Source organism: Paralichthys olivaceus, chromosome 5 (assembly GCF_024713975.1).
Source record: "Paralichthys olivaceus isolate ysfri-2021 chromosome 5, ASM2471397v2, whole genome shotgun sequence".
NCBI classification, from domain to species: Eukaryota; Metazoa; Chordata; class Actinopteri; order Pleuronectiformes; family Paralichthyidae; genus Paralichthys; species Paralichthys olivaceus.
Genome location: NC_091097.1, coordinates 4,743,584 through 4,759,631, shown reverse-complemented (window position 1 = coordinate 4,759,631; position 16,048 = coordinate 4,743,584). Strand labels below are relative to the sequence as shown.

At 39.6% G+C, this 16,048-nt stretch overlaps 1 protein-coding gene across 1 annotated transcript; it reads left to right on the top strand.

The window, feature by feature from the left end:
• The first annotated feature begins 154 nt into the window (after nt 1-154).
• Nucleotides 155-5,960, top strand: LOC109633988 (non-structural maintenance of chromosomes element 4 homolog A-like). The gene is made up of 11 exons (XM_069524957.1): nt 155-785; nt 1,299-1,489; nt 1,585-1,662; nt 2,458-2,588; nt 3,542-3,681; nt 3,901-4,000; nt 4,111-4,201; nt 4,268-4,362; nt 4,440-4,485; nt 4,610-4,701; nt 4,804-5,960. Exons 2-11 carry the CDS (start codon nt 1,348-1,350, stop codon nt 4,912-4,914), a joined length of 1,026 nt encoding a protein of 341 aa, XP_069381058.1. The 5' UTR covers nt 155-785; nt 1,299-1,347; the 3' UTR covers nt 4,915-5,960.
• The last annotated feature ends 10,088 nt before the right edge of the window (nt 5,961-16,048 follow it).

The window sequence follows — 16,048 nt, the reverse complement described above, 5'->3', positions numbered from 1 at the left end:
TGGGGAAGCCAGAGTGCTGTGCTCTAGCGCCAGGCTTCAAACAAATACTTGTAACTCAAAAACTGTAAGTCCTATCTGTGAAATGAAAACACAGTGAGAATCCCAAGACTTTGCCCGACGTAGGCATGTGTTGTATTGGTGAGAGTTCAGAAATGAGACCGTGGGAGCGAGTTAGAAATATTTTTCCTGTTTTTCTCCTTTCTGACTTTTTTTTCAAAAATTAACATGGCAGTCAATGGAGAGGTGAGACTGGAAAACTTTTTTCAAAAAATGTTCCAGCCTAAACTGCAGCTCCGAGAGATGTCAGAGTGACATGTGTGCGTAGGAAACAAACTCTATCTGAACCTGATGTAAAAATCATGTCTGTCAGACTCTGTTTGTGGCTTGAGAAGGTTTTAAACACAAAAAAACTGTTTTGTATTTTTTCCCCACTCGCTCTCATTGGAGAGACCTTGACTGCTCGCTCTAAATGGGCGAGAGACCTTGACTCCCATGCATTTGGCTTTCGGTATTTTTGCTTTGTGTGAATGTGCATCAAACTTTGTGTGAGGAGCAGCGGGACGAAAATTTACGGAAGCGGAAGAATAATAATCCCAAGGAACAATTTCACCCACAATAAACATGTGTAGTCTCAGTAGGAAAACCAGCGGGATATAAAATACTGTGACTTATTTTAACGTGGCCTCACTGGAAAAAGAGCGTCAACATCAAGCTACATTAGAATTAACAGATTTTCACAGCTAACGTTAGCACGGACCAAAGACACACGCTAAAGAAAACAGAAGGTAAACGTTTGTCTTTTTTTTGGGTGTGATTTTATTTGTTTAGATTATTTTAGCTGTGTATGAATCACAGTATATGGTATGACGTTAGCTAACCTTCCATTGATATAGTGTTAAGTCAATGTTTGGTCGTAGATTTAATGAGACGTTAGCTGAACAGCGAGCACTAGCTAGCACTGAATCAACAACATGGTTTACATTGGCTGACATCAGTTGTGGTTAGCATTAAGCATACAGTACAACACCAGGAAGTCTAATGCATAATATATATCAACTTTGGCTTAATCTTGTACCATGTATCACCTTGTAAAGGAGCCAAAGTAAAGGGTTTATATCTTGACTTTTTTTTTAGCATATTTGGCAAAATTTCAAGTAAACCTCCAGTTTGTTGTTACAACAACAACTTTACTTCGACCAGGATCAGCTTGTTTCTATAGTTGTTTGCTGGTGGTAGTTTATTAGCTGTAACATTCACTAACTCAGTCACAGCTTGTTTTTATCGGACCCGTTTTGCAGCAGCGTGTTTCCCGCTCACCACCACGCTCCACTCCTCACTGACCGGAACATGAAGAGAGCCAGAGGTGGCACTGAGGATGACGCTGCCGGCTCGGCTGGCTGCCGCAAGAAAGCTGGCCGACCGAAAAGTAACCTGGTCCTCAGGAGAGATATACGGAGCAGGTACAGAGACCTCATCAACAAGATGCAAGGTGAGTAAGACCAACAGGTCGGGAGGAGGTTTGGATGTCGATGTTGGTTTTATATCTGATGCCTCTGATATTTACATGTGTTTTTTGTTTTTCAGAGAACAGAGAAGATTTGCAGAGCCCCTCCAACAACCAACTCACAGAAGCTTTAGAGCAGGCAGACAAGCTGTTTAAAGGTGGTATGATAGCTAAAGACAAGTCCAAGTTAGTTTGTATAGCATGTTTAAAATAGGCTTAGAATAGGAAAATGAAAGATCATAAAAATATATATTAAAGTATGACTAGAAAATACAAAAGCAATAGCATGTTTAACAGCATGAATGTTTGAGAAATTATATATATAAATATATCAAAATAACAGATGAAATTAAGGTCTCAAACTAAATTTATAGCCAGTGTGAAGAAGTGGTTCTTTAGGAAGGATTTTCTAGGATGGTGCCACACATAGAAGACACAGATGAAGATGTCAAGAAACATCTCCACAGAAAAATATTTCCCCATGTCTGACTGCATTTACCCTGAGTGCTCTGGTGTTTCACTCACTGTTCAAAGACATCTGAGTAAAGCTAGTTGGAAAATTGGCCTGTTTCAATTGCCCTTTATAAATAATGTAATTTTGCATTTGTAGTATTAAGAGTAACAACTAATATATGAACTAGATTGGCATTCATTTAAAAACTTCCTGATCCACACCACATCCTTCCACTAAGTTTCTTCATAATCCATTCAACTTCCTTGGTGGGGGTAACAACTCCATTGATATTCATATGCTCAGGAGGAGGAGAAGTATTTCTTCATGTATGATTGTCCTGGGTGCTCTGGTCCAAAGACATGCGAGTTAGGTCAAGTTTGAATTGCTCTTTTATATCATATTGCATTGGAAGTATCAATCCATATAGGAAACAACAACATCACTATCATCACGCAGTGCTGCAGCTCGTTGAGTTTGAATCCACTGTGATCTTTGGCAGTTTCACACCTGAGGGAAGTGACTCTCGATGCCCAGCTGCTCATGATGGCCACAGACCTGGGGAAGGAGAAAGCCAGCCAAATGTCTGCTGTGTGCACCGCTTTTGATCCCATCGCTATGGTTGAGCATCTTGTGAGTACACTCACTGTGTTAACACAATATGTCTTTGTACATGAAATCTTTCCCACTTGTACACAAACATGCACAACTGAGGGAAGTGTCCTGTAACTAGAATGTCTGAGTGTCCATGTACTCAGAGTGATGACTGCTGCAGATGTGGAAAAGACACACAAGCCAAATCAGCTGAAAGAAGAGTGTATAGATGTTTAAACATTCAGCTATAACACGTCAGTTATAAGAGCTATATGAGTAGTAATATGTAAAAAATACAAACTAACATGATATATTATAGTGCTTGGGTGGTTTCTGTTACTGATCTTACCCTTTATTTAAAGGTACAGTGTGTAGAATTTTGTGATATCTAGTGTTGAAATTGCATGTTGCAGCTGAACACCCCTCACCTCACCCTCCGCTTCCAAACATTATAAAGAACCTTTAATTGTCATAAAAACTCAAAAGGTGTTTAGTTTGTTCAGTCTGGACTAATGTAAAAAACATGGTCCCTCGATGTAAATATAAAGTATTTAAATATAAAGGGCCTTTTCTGGGGTAAAGAAAACTACAATTCATACAATTTAGATGAAACAAACTAGTGAAAACATCATGAGGATTATTCTACATTAAATTTCTGCCAATAGATCCCTTTCACCTAAATCTTACACACTGGACCTTGAATCTAAACCAGTGGTCCAGTGCCAATAACCTTCATGGCACATTGTGGAGATATTCTCTGTTCATTTAAGTGAATAGAAGCAAATTTCACACTAGCCTTATATTTTAACTGTACAACATAAATGTAACAATGCCACTTAAAATTTCCATTGGCTGTTTATTTAACCAGGTTGGAGATGACAAATTTAGCAGCCTCATAATACAAAGTAAAAACAATCTCAATGCTGTTGTTTTGTAGTGCAAGCGCCAGGGAATCATATGTTACAGTGGGAATGTCTCTGCTTCTCTTATAGTTGTCTTTTATGGGACTCAATGGACTAGAAGACGAGCAGAACTGGGGCATGGTTGACTACTCCCTGCCCCAGAACGCCTGGCACACATTGGCCGGGAGAGCGGAGTGCTGTTTCAAGACCGCACCCTCATTCCACTACATGTAAGTGCCTCAACATATTATGTACGACCACTTTATGATGAAGGGAAAATATTGATGTCACAGTATATAACACCATTTAACCAGCCACTATGTTTTCGGGGTTGTGACGTTATATGAAAATATCGAATTTTGTACACTGCACCGGTTGACTGAGACATTCAACTGCAGTGTGGTCATTTTAGACTTTCGTTAAACAATTTTTCTTGTTTCTTTCATTAGGAGGGGCTCATTCCATGCAAAACTGCCTCCTCCAAAGCAAAAGATATTGCAGCAAACTAAAGCTTCTACCAAAGATTCCAAAAAGATAATGCCCACTCAGGTAGCTAAACTCACGCTTCCTTTACCTGCATTCATGTAACTGTGCTTTTACAAACAGATAAAGATACACTCACTTCTTTCTTGCGTCTGCACGATCATGTTTTCTGACAGCTGGAGAAAATAGAAGAGTCCCATCAAGAGACGACAGAGAAAGCAGTGGAAAGGATCCTAGGATACCTGAAGAGTTATTACCAAGACAATGGTGAGTTTAAAGTGGACCAACATTTCATCTTGGTGTAATTATTATTAACACACTTTTTTTTTTCAGCAAAAACACCGATACCGTACTACGAGTTTGTCACTGACCCCGACTCCTTTTCCCAGACAGTAGAGAAAACTTTCTACACATCTTTTCTGATCAGGGTGAGCTGCCTGTGTTAAAGTCTGTTTTTAACTGAGCTCGTCTGCCCTCTAGTGACAGCACTGTCTGTGTGTTTCAGGACGGTTTGGCACGGATATATCTGCATGACGAAATGCCTTGTATCGGTGAGAGGATGTGACTTTTATTTGTATTCCGGCTGGGGAATAGGAAACAGGAACATCTCAAGGGAATTCAAGGGGAATAGGAAAGAAAATGTCTCCAGCTACATTGTGTGTTTTTGTGTTTCAGCACCTGTGGAGGAGGGGGAGGGGAAGGCAGAAGCCGGAGGATCAAGCAGCTATAACCAGTGCATTATCTCCATGAATCCAAAGATGTGGAGGGTTAGACTTAATTTATCAACATTAAAATACCTAGTTCACATATTATTTTAAATCATTGGTCATCATTTGTATTATTATATTATACTGCTTGTTCTTCCACAGGAGCTCATCAATGTCTTCGACATCAAACACGCAATGATTCAGCCTCCTAACGCAACACACAGAATAGGTGAAGGACCATGCCACTTGTTCTTACCTGAAACCAAGTCTTAGGTGTGTCCCTGTTCTTGTTCTTGTTCTGTTTTAATTGTCTACATTACTGAGATGGCCACATTTCTCTTATCTTCTTTTGTTGCTTCAGCAAATAAATGTTTTTTTTAAGTCAGGCTTCATTTTTTTAAAGACACATTCCTAGACATTCTTCTCAGAAATGTTGTTCACATTTTGAGATCATAATATTGCAACTGTAGGTTTTGGTTTGATATATGTTGTACTATTTTTAGAAGTTTGAATAATAAAAGACAAAGAAGAGAAAGCGCGTACTGTTTTCATTGTGATGTGGAAGTACCAGGTCCCAAACATCATTGACAACAACATAATACACTTTACTGTTTATATCTCTGATACGAAGGTCCTTACATACAGTTCTGTATGGTCAGTAGAAAAAGAGTGAATGATATCATTGGAATAGTTGTTAGTTCAAACTGCATCTGTGTGTGTTGAGTCCATGACTCACTTCCAGTATTTTGTTAGCACTATGCAGTTTGGCTAATAATGTGTATATTGTATTGTGTTAACTCTTGAATTCAATGACTTAAGATAATTTTCAACCAGTCCAACAATTAGCACTTTTTAGGTAATAGAACAAATATTTAGTTGGTTGGAATTAAAGGCAAAAGGCAGGGAGAGACAGACGGCATACTCAAGTGGTGGAGAAAGCTGACGTCAGCTGGGAAAAGGAGCTGTGAAGCGCAGGGAACTGGGGGGTGAGGAAAGGAGGAGCTGTGTATAAAAGCGTGAGAGTGGGATGCTGAGTGAAGTGGAGGGAGATGGGAGGCAGGTTGACACATCCTTAAGTGTGCTAGATTCATTTGGACAAAAGAAGAAACCTGTAAAGCAAACTAGGAGAAGGATGTTTACACTGCGAGTGTGCTGGGATGTCTGTCAGAGACCAAGCCGAATCAAATCAGTGTTATTTATAGGGATGATAAGCCTTGTCTTGTCTGCAGCTGAGGTCTGTGATGATGGCAGGTAACTTGTAGATGTTGCTCCTGTTTGCATGGTTACTTTGTGAATCTTCACTACAGCAGGTTTGCGTTCGCAGGAGTGTTTCAACTGCTGCTTGTACATCTCAGTCACTGCAGAAGCCGGAGAGACTCGGCGTTCCCATAGATAAAGATGAGATGGTACATTAATGTTAATAATTTGAAGCTACAGGGTCGCGACTTGAATTTAAAATGCAGACGTGTGAGTTTGCACAAGGTTTTAGCACATAAAATGAGTTTGGGGTGATGCAGTAACGATAGGCTGCAGTTTAATGGGTTTTCAGAGCCTTGTACAATCTCTGCAATCACCGTAGTGTATAATGTATTACCAGGGGAAATATAATGCAGCTCAAATCCTTACAATTCTGGCAAAACTAAAAGAGCTCCAGGACAGGAGAACAGAACCGGTGGGGCAGCACAGTGGATTTGTTTTTTCTCCAAACAAAAATGTACTGGTACCATAAACAAGGAGAGCGTGAAATCCAGCACTAATCTGCTGCAGAACAAAATCTGACACATGTGATGTTTCCTGCCTCCTGGTATGAAACAGTGGGAGAGCAGATGTGTGCGTTATATCAGCAGAGCACAGAGTGACCTCGCTCAGGCCTCTAATCCCTCTGTATGTTCAGGAAGCTGATGTCAGAGGCAAAACACTTGACCCGGACCCTCAGTGGCCTGCGCACAGATGAGAGCTGACGATGGTGGTGTGTGTGTGTGTGTGTGTGTGTGTGTGTGTGTGTGTGTGTGTGTGTGTGTGTGTGTGAGTGGGGAGGGGGGCTGAGAAATGATGATGACCTCTGTGCGTCACAGATCCAGGTGCTGCTGCCGTCATAAAGACATTATTTCCATTTTGAAAATGTTTATATTTTCCATTGCATGTGACATACGATGATCATCTTGATTTATTGATTGATTTTCAGTAACGGTCATGGTATTTACATGGACATTATTCTATAAATCCGGATTCAATGTCAAACTATTTATATTACTGTGTCTCACAGATAATAAATGCTTCATATGATTTATGACTATAAGTTTGCTTATAAATAGAATGTGTTTGATACACTACCCAAGAGGGAACAGTAAAATTAATTAAAATGAATATGTTCTGGTTGTACTCATAACCTAGAAGGGTTTTTCTTTTCTTTTTTACTTAACTTTGAATTTAAGAAAATGCTAATAAATAATAATCACATAATAAAACATGCAGTATATAGATTTATCATTGTTGGCCAGGAAATATGTTTTAATGGTGCATTAGTTGGACAATAAAAGATCTTGCAATACAATTTTTTTTCTAAATAACACTTAATGTTTCAGCAACAAAATTTAGACACGATCAAACATTACATTTCTTTGGGGACAAGACAAAGGTCCTCATGTGTCTCATTGAAAGAGCAAATCCTTCCCCCTGGTGGTGATCCTGAAGCTCCTGGAAGCGGCTTTTGTTTGTTGGGTTTTAAAGCTGATGAGGATGACATATAAAGTGAATGGTGGGTGTTTAATTTATAGGCTAATTTCAAGTCATTTTTAGCCTCTAGTGTTATAAAAGATTATTATTATTATGTTTGAAAATGTCAAACATAAAAATTCAGAAATTCGAAGTCGTTTGGAAATTTGTTCAATTTATACATATGTTTAATTTTTTAGTATTTCTAAGACGCTTAAAGGCTCTAATGCTAATCATTTTATTGGTCAATACGTTTATCGTACTTAATAGAATATAGAATATATTTGTTCTGTGAATCTTTGTTGTTGTACATAACAGTTTGACACTCAAATCAATCAACAAAATTTACCATGATTTAAAAAAATCGGAATCTTATTGTTTTGCTTAACTTCAATTTGTCTATGTATCTGCATGCTGTTTGTTTATCTCATTAGTGTTCGCATTGTATATATAGGTTGTCATTGCCCATTGCAATAATTATATTTATTTTTGTGGAGATGGCTTTTTCCTCAGGAAGTTTTATTTAAAAAATAAAGAAGGCAGAGTGTGTTTTTATTGTATATATGGTATGATGTCCACAATAATAATGAAAAACAATCAATCCAAAAATAACAAGAGATCAGAGAAACAAAGCAAAGCTGTGTTTGGTGTCAGAGTCAGCAAAGATTTAAAGCTTTAAAAACAGCAGCAGGTCGGAGGAGGAGTGTTTCTGTCCTGGGAATGTTTGTGTTGTTGTGGCGTCAAGGAATGATTAGCTGAGAGGATGTATTAGGTTTGTGTGTGTGTGTGTGTGTGTGTGTGTGTGTGTGTGTGTTTGTGTGTACACACCAGGCTTCTTGGGTGGAGTTTCTCCTGCTCATATCTTGGCGATATAGATCTTCCCAAGTGCCAGACTCTGGTGCCAGGGAGTCCAGCAGCCCGGCCGGGACCTGGGGGACAGAGACAGAGGCAGGGAGAGATGTGGAAGGATGTGTTGACAAATCCTGCAGGAGGACTTCAGCTGTTTGTGGTTGAGAGCAGAGGATGTTAAGAGTCTGGGTTCGCCCTCCGTCTCTCAGGCACGAAGCCTAAACATGCTATTTGCTCATTTTCACAGTGTGAAGCTGAGTCTGCCTGTGGTGGACCAGAGGCATCCTGACCTCAACCTCTGCTCTCCCACCATCGAAACCATCCAAAACAAATGAGGAGCAAGAAACAAGCCGATGTGCCCGCTATGAACTCACACTGAGATATCATCTTTCTCCCAGAGCCTGGATGATGCTGAATGACTGATTGATGACTCGTGTCGAGATATTGTTTCATAACTTCAAATAATGAAACAGGTCAGAAGGATATCTCCTCCATCCTCAACACATGCTGTCATACTTTGATCACTTCGTTGTTTGAGAAACTCACTGATAAACAATGTATACTAAATAAATGGAAACAGTCACACTTTCGTGAATAGATTCAAATTAATAAGATAAACTTTTTCAAACCACATTGTTTGGTCTGGACCTTCAGACGTTTCAGTTTTGGTCTGAACCAGAACAACATATGTGAACTGTGCCTCAGACCGTGGTCCAGACCAGAAGAGGTGGAATCAGTCCAGATCAAAGTGAACCATGTTCTGGATCATTTGCAGTTAGATAGAAGACATAGATAGAAGACAGATGTGACTTGCTTGTAGTCTTCACCTCTGACAATGATGACATTCATTTTGCTGATTACCTTAATGATTACTACGGCAAACAAATTAAACAAATGTTCATTCACTTTCCTTATTCAAACAGAAAGAATACTACTTGTTCATATGACTACACGCTGACGTCAGCCGCACGTCTACAAACCAATCAATGTCAAGTATAGGTAGACGCAGCAGAAGATGACAGGTCATACAACATTCAGTAGTCTGCTCCATACATTACAATGTGAAACTAAAACTAACCAGATCAAATGTTAACAATGTAACAAAGATGATGAAGCATGGTTCAGACTTTCAGGTGTGAAAACGACCTAAGAAAAAAAAAATTATTGTCTTTATTTCCGATAAAGTTAGTTAGTTAGTTCTTGTCCACAGCGCCCTCATGAGGGTAAAAACTCAAAAAAGGAGCACAAAGAGCAGGAACAAGGACTCCAGGGGGTCCACTTGGTTCATTTATCGTAAACCAGAATACTGCATTTGTTAACTTCGACACTGAAAAACAAGTAGGATCACAGACTTAAAAAAAACATAGAGCACGTGTGTTTCCATCAACCGTCAATGTTCTTTTAAAAGTGCCTCGAGTCAGTCTCTGACCCGTAGGGGAATATTTATTTCAGTCTGAACCGGCCTGTGCTGGGCAGAGGGCGGTGAGGGAGGGGTGAGGGAGGGTGAGGTGGGGTGAAGGACTGTGCACTTGGTTAACGTGATCCTCCGTCTCCTTTGTGTCTTCAGACTGTTTGAGTTACTGCAGAGATGTCCCATGAGGTCAGCAAGGAGGTGCTGTTACACATCCAGGAGTCAGCTGAGCGACGCTCAGAAACACAGTTTAGAACTAATGGCTGTCACTGTGGAACTCGTTCCACTGATTTATTTCATTTATCCTTTAGTTAAGAGAAAATAAATTAAAATCAGTTTGATATTAAATCAAGAGTAAGAAAATTAAGTCAAGTTCTTTTTCTTCTTTGCAAAACAGCAAAGAATGATCATTTTCGGACATTTCAAGGCTGTACGCAAAAGTGGATGGAAAATGCTTCAACATGCTTCAAACAAATACATTTGTTTGTTTGGAATAAAATGAGAACACATCATCTGGAAAAGCAAAACTAAAAAAGTAAATAAAGATGGACTCCACTTCCTCCCACTGTGCAAAAATAAAGCCAGAGTATCCCAGATACAAACGCTGCCATCTTACTCTCGTGGAGCCAGAGGCTGCACAGCAGCGATCATTGGATGGAGCTGCGGAGTCGAGGTCCTGCTGATACACACCGTCTCAGCTGCCAATCATGACGTTTCATCCTGTTTTGATATCAACAAAAAACCCAAAGGTTGTGAGAGACATTGAGTTTGGTCCATGTCCCTTCTGTAACCATGGATGAGGCTGTATTTATTATTGTACTCCAGCCAGCCTACAGGGGGTGATCAAGACACTTGGCTTAGCTTTTTTTCCCATCCCCAATTAAAACAATTTGGGAAACTCCCAAGAAGGAACATTCGGGACAATATGAACAAGCTTCTTACAAGTTTCCACAAAATGAAATCCTACGAGTCTGAGTGACAAAAATCTAATGGAAACAACTACGGGAGGAAAAACATTTTCCAAGAAATTTCTTGCAGGTGTCAACAAGGTGAATTGTCAAACAAGGCACAGAAGACAGATACACAATAAATGCAACATCAGGTGAAGTTTCCTTTTCTGTTCTCTACTCCAGCCGTCTGGATCTGACATACATACATGAAGAAGAAGAGTGTGGGTTGGGTCTCCACCTCCCGGACAGCAGCGTGTGATGGACGGGCCGAGGATCTCGCAGATCTGATAAAAAAAGGCCCAAAGAGAGCCCTTTCCTTCCTGAGTGTCGGACTGTTTGTGTTAGAGTGATGTGTGTGTCTCTTCTTCTGGGTGTGGGAACCTGCTCCTCCCAGAACTCATGGTTTCCTCTCGCCAAGGACCCGCCACCAGTCTGCATAAACTATCTATCTATCTATCTACCTATCTATCTATCTATCTAGCTATCTATCTATCTATCTATCTATCTATCTATCTATCTATCTATCTATCGATCTGTTTATCTATCTATCTATCTATCTATCCATCTATCTACCTACCTATCTATATATATATCTGTCTATCTATCTGAAACTGGGATTTTTGTCATTTATATGTTTGTTAGGATGATCTCTCCAGCACCAAGCCACAGGCACGCTCACCATCACTCAACAACTTTCTGCATATTTTCTTTTTTCTTATCTATTGCACTTCTGTCCATCCTGAGAGAGGGTTCTCTCAAACTTCCACTGTGGCTCTCTGAGGGTTTTGTTCTCTCCTTGTTTTTCTCATCTTGTTGAGGGTTAAGGGCAGAGGATGTCGCACCATGTTGAGCACTATGAGGTGAATTGTAATTTGTTAATATGGGTAATACAAATAAAATTGTATTGACTGATTGAATAGTTACATACTTGATTTATGTTGGATTAAGTTCTGTACTTTGGATTGAAATAAGGTTCTAGAAAATGCAAAATACAAAATGTATTTATTGGAAATATTTACTTGCCAGTTCGGTATAGAAAAGTCGTCCAACTCCTTGTTGACAGTGAGAGTTTGTGCTGTAAATGCAACAAACTATTGACTGATTCAGATAAACTGTTTTGGTTGGAACATATAGTACATTTATTATATCATTAAATTAACAGTTGAATCAATATATTCACTTTTGACGATATCTTTTGGTGTTGTCTAAAATGACTTGATCTGACCATAACAAAAACAAGTAACCATGCTCACTCATTTCTCAATTTGATTCTCATTATTAATCTCTCATTCAAATAAAGGGGATATAATGCCTGGGTTAATACTGGGTCAATGAGCTGATTTGGCAGAATGTTTCACAGCCAAAACAATCATTAAAAACTATGAAATCCTTCAAATGACACAGTCTCAACAAGATTGCACAAACCCACTTTTATAATCAGTTTAAATCATGATTCAGTTACTGATTCAGTTTCCTCTGGTGAATAAGAGGAGTTAAATATCTCACAGATTAATGGCACATGTTTTTCTCTGGGCCTTCTCTTCCAGTTTTGCCTCAGTTTTAATGCCTCGGCTCTTTTGTGCTGCGGCCCACATTCACACCCTGTTTGAATCAGCAGGGGGGCCAGAGAACTGACTCCGCACCATTGTCTCCTGTACGTCATCGCAGCAGCTTGTGTGCTCCTTCCCCAGGCAGCGCTCGGAGGAATGTCCACAGCTGATAAACACCACAGAAGCACCCCGAGGTCTCATCCAAACACACCTCCCCCTCTGGGGCTCACAGTGACGCTGTTTACACTCGGGAGGGAGGGTGAGACCGGGGGAGGGCGGGGGAGGAATCCAGGGTGGTGGCCTGCTGGTTTGTGTTATACACGAAACTGCATTTTCTCATTAGTTCATTTGAACTGTTGCTGAAAATGTCACATAGATTCAAGATGTATGATCAGGTGGCTCATATATGATGTTTTCTCATCACTGTTAGAAAAATGCTGCAAGACCTCACATGTTTTGGTTTGGGGAAGACAAGCGTGTGTGTGAGACAAGCATCTTTTCAAGCACAAAACCAGTTTCAGAAGAAAAATCAACCGTGACAAGACTATAGCCTAAAGTTGAACTTCATACTTCACGGAAGTGGTTAACAGGATCCCCTGTGTGGATAACTACAGCTCAGGTCTTGGTTTGAAGTTCAGCGTCAGGTTTCCATCTTTGACATCATCCGTCGTTATCCCCACTGCAACACTAGAAGGATGTAGCGATTCCACTGTATGTGACTGGGCCGTATCCATATCAAGGCTTGCAGTTTGTAAGATGTGCATTGAGCTGCTTTCAGGCATGCACTGAGCTCCGGACCTTTTTCCTGAAATGATCCACAGGGGCTGCACTGTATGTGAGAACGCAAATTCCCAGGTCAGCTGCTCCGGACATTTACTGGAACTTGTCCTTCCAGCCCCCTGGTAAGATGTCTGGAAAATATCAGAGCGAGCCCATGTGAGAACACAGCCGTAAAATCATAGCAAGTGAGTGGAACTTTTTCTGACAGTTCTAAAAGAGATGGACACAAAAAAAGAATACACGAAGAAGACATCAACTTGGAAAGACAACAAGATTCAAACACTTTTGGCGATAAGGGCCGGCGCCCATGTCAATCTGCTGTAAACAAAACCAGTGTGATTTCCACAGCAGAATTATACATCATGTCCTGCCCCTGTTTGTTTCACTTGGTCTCCACCCATTGCCTGATTATATATATGAAATAAGTGACAGCTAAATTGATTTGAGTTTACAGAACAAGGCCTGCATTTATTTAGATGAGCAAAGCTTCATGTTGAAGCTGAAACTTGTTGGAAACAATGTGTGGATTGTTTTCATGTCATTCTTTCTCAGATACGTGTGGAACAATGAAGAATCATCCAAAACCTTTAACAAGAGCGGGTCCTTTCACTTAGTGTGTGGGCCTTTCTTCTGCTGACAGCAACAATAACCTCAGTTATAAAGATGTGTTATAAACTGCACGTGAAGAGGTGAAGCAGACAATGGAAACAATTGGGGAGGGATTTTTGTGGGTTTATGAGACTCGGGCAGGAAAGTTTCAGCTCCCCAAAGCAGCTCAGCTGTTCACATGAATAGGAAACCGAGTGCTGTGAAGACGTTACTTCCCATGACATCATTGTGTTTGTTAAATGACCTCTGCGGGCATGTCAGACACACCTTCTTATTTCCTCCCTGAGCCGTTCAAATTATTTACTTAATTCACTGACGGGAGGGAAAACGCTTTAGTGTCCTTTAGATGCAAAACAAGATTTAATTAGAAGCTGATGCTTTTTGTCTGTTTTTGTGTTTTATGGAAAATAAATGATTTTCATTAACTCTCATTAAATAAAGAACACTGTAAAACATATAGTGAGAAATTGATTATTTAAAATTTAGCATTTTTATTAACAGTCTTTGTTTTCATAAGTTGTCATAAGTGCAGCAGGATAATGCAACAAGTCCATCCAATTACATAACAAAATATGTTTGCTGTTTTCAGTGTGTCACATTGAAGCATTTTCACTCGAGGTGGTAAAAGTGGTTTAAGTAGAAAAAACGACTTTGTTTTAGGTTTGCGGATGTTTATCATTATAGATGGAATAATGAACGTGTGGTATTATTGTCCTGCCTTACAAGACAATTACAGGCAGTTTCAGAGCTTTATGTTTAAAATGACAGATTCTCAGCAGCTTCTAAAAATCTCATGTGGCCATTTACAGTAATAGAATCAGTATCAGAATCAGCTTTAGTACACATACTAGGAATTTGACTCCAATTTAATGGCGCTCTGTGTACTTACACAGATAGACATACAATTGACAACAGACTACAAGAAACTCGCAAAATACACATGTATTACTACTTTGTGCAAATAGAGTTGCATGTCTGGAAACAAGATGTGCAAGGGTAGACAAAAAACATTTAATTACTAAGCATGCAGTGGTGCAGAGTGCAAAGAAGCTCAAGTATAAAAATCATTAACATACAGGTTACTAATAGGTATATAACACAAGTGCAATGGCTGTTCTAAACCTGTCTGATTGCAATGGGCTGTAAGCTTGGCCTGTACCACAAAGAGCTGTTTATTCAAAGTTCAGTAAAGCTCGACTCACTACACAAAACCCGGATCTAGAGAATCAGTTATTGTCCTACACTTTTTTGGGCCCTTAACTATACACATGCCAATTGTGAAGATAAGATAAACAGTTCTTGAGATAACAGACGGACATTTGTGGAATTATTACGTCAATAGGTTTTCTTTTAACTTTTTCCCTTTTAAAAACCCATAAATAAAAAGTACACACTATCATCAGGATTTCCAATGAAACTCTGGTAGATACGTTAAAGACTGAGTCATTGGCGTATATCCAGCCCACCCCAGACCATCTTAGACTGCTTTGTTTAAGCTGCATCATATGTGACTGAATACAGTTTACAGTTGCTTCATGTGCTTTCGTCAGACCAAATTTATGCAACAGGCCTCCGAGACATTTGCTTCATCAAAGCAGAGGCAAATATCTTTGATTAACAAATCCTCCAGTGGCTCTATTTCTCAAGTCCTGCAGATTAGAAGCAGCTTTCCCAGAAATCATTTAAAAAGAGCTTAGTGTCACAATAACAACAGCCTTTTACCTGATTTTCACAGATGCCTATCAGCCATGTACAGTATGTTATCGCTCTGTGGGACGATGAGTAAGAGGCTGACACACACTTTTCCCATCTTTTGCCGAAGCATGTGCGTCAGAGGCAGCGACACAAAGTACAGTCCTGGGAAAAGCTAAACAAACTCATGACTTCTCCCTCACACATATGGACATAATCATCCGTGATAAGTGATGGGACTGACTACAGGGTGTTAACTTTCCTTTTGTTTTGTCAGTTTTTTTTTCTTCAAAACCTTCGTCTTCCTCTGGCGCTGGCCACAAACTTTGAATTTCCGAAAGAGGATTCAGATGTGGCAAAGCATTGATTTAAATGATCAGATTTAACGATGACATCCAGCTGCTGTTATAACACACAGAGCTCTACGAAGCTGTTCCTAGAAGCCCTGTTGTGAATAAAAATGGTTTAAATAATTTGTATTCGTCTTAACATGATATGTAAAGGACATTTCTGTGATTAAAACCTCTGTACTTTAAACTGTCATAATTACTGCAGTCACTTAAGGGATGATTTGCTGAAAAACAGTCTGACATTGTTAAATATGGGTCATAAAAGGTTGCTTCTAGAGATCCACTATGGAGTCATACTTTTATGGAAGGTCTTGAATGTACAGTAGCTTGTTGTTCAACTCGTAAATGACAGAAGTTGGTGACAAGCATCTCTACCATTTTGTAGTTTTGAGGCAAAATCAAAGATGAAAGGACAAATAACCTGTCCAAAAAATGCTTTCATTAAAGGTGGGTTAACAGAGACAGTTTTTAGACATTATCTCAGGAAAATGTGAAGAAAAT

Excerpts from the sequence above, each read along its gene's own strand:
- LOC109633988 (XM_069524957.1), top strand. The coding sequence starts at position 1,348 with ATGAAGAGAGCCAGAGGTGGCACTGAGGATGACGCTGCCGGCTCGGCT. Across the intron at positions 4,001-4,110 it reads AAAAGATAATGCCCACTCAG|CTGGAGAAAATAGAAGAGTC; the intron begins GTAGCTAAACTC and ends GTTTTCTGACAG. Across the intron at positions 4,702-4,803 it reads TGAATCCAAAGATGTGGAGG|GAGCTCATCAATGTCTTCGA; the intron begins GTTAGACTTAAT and ends GTTCTTCCACAG.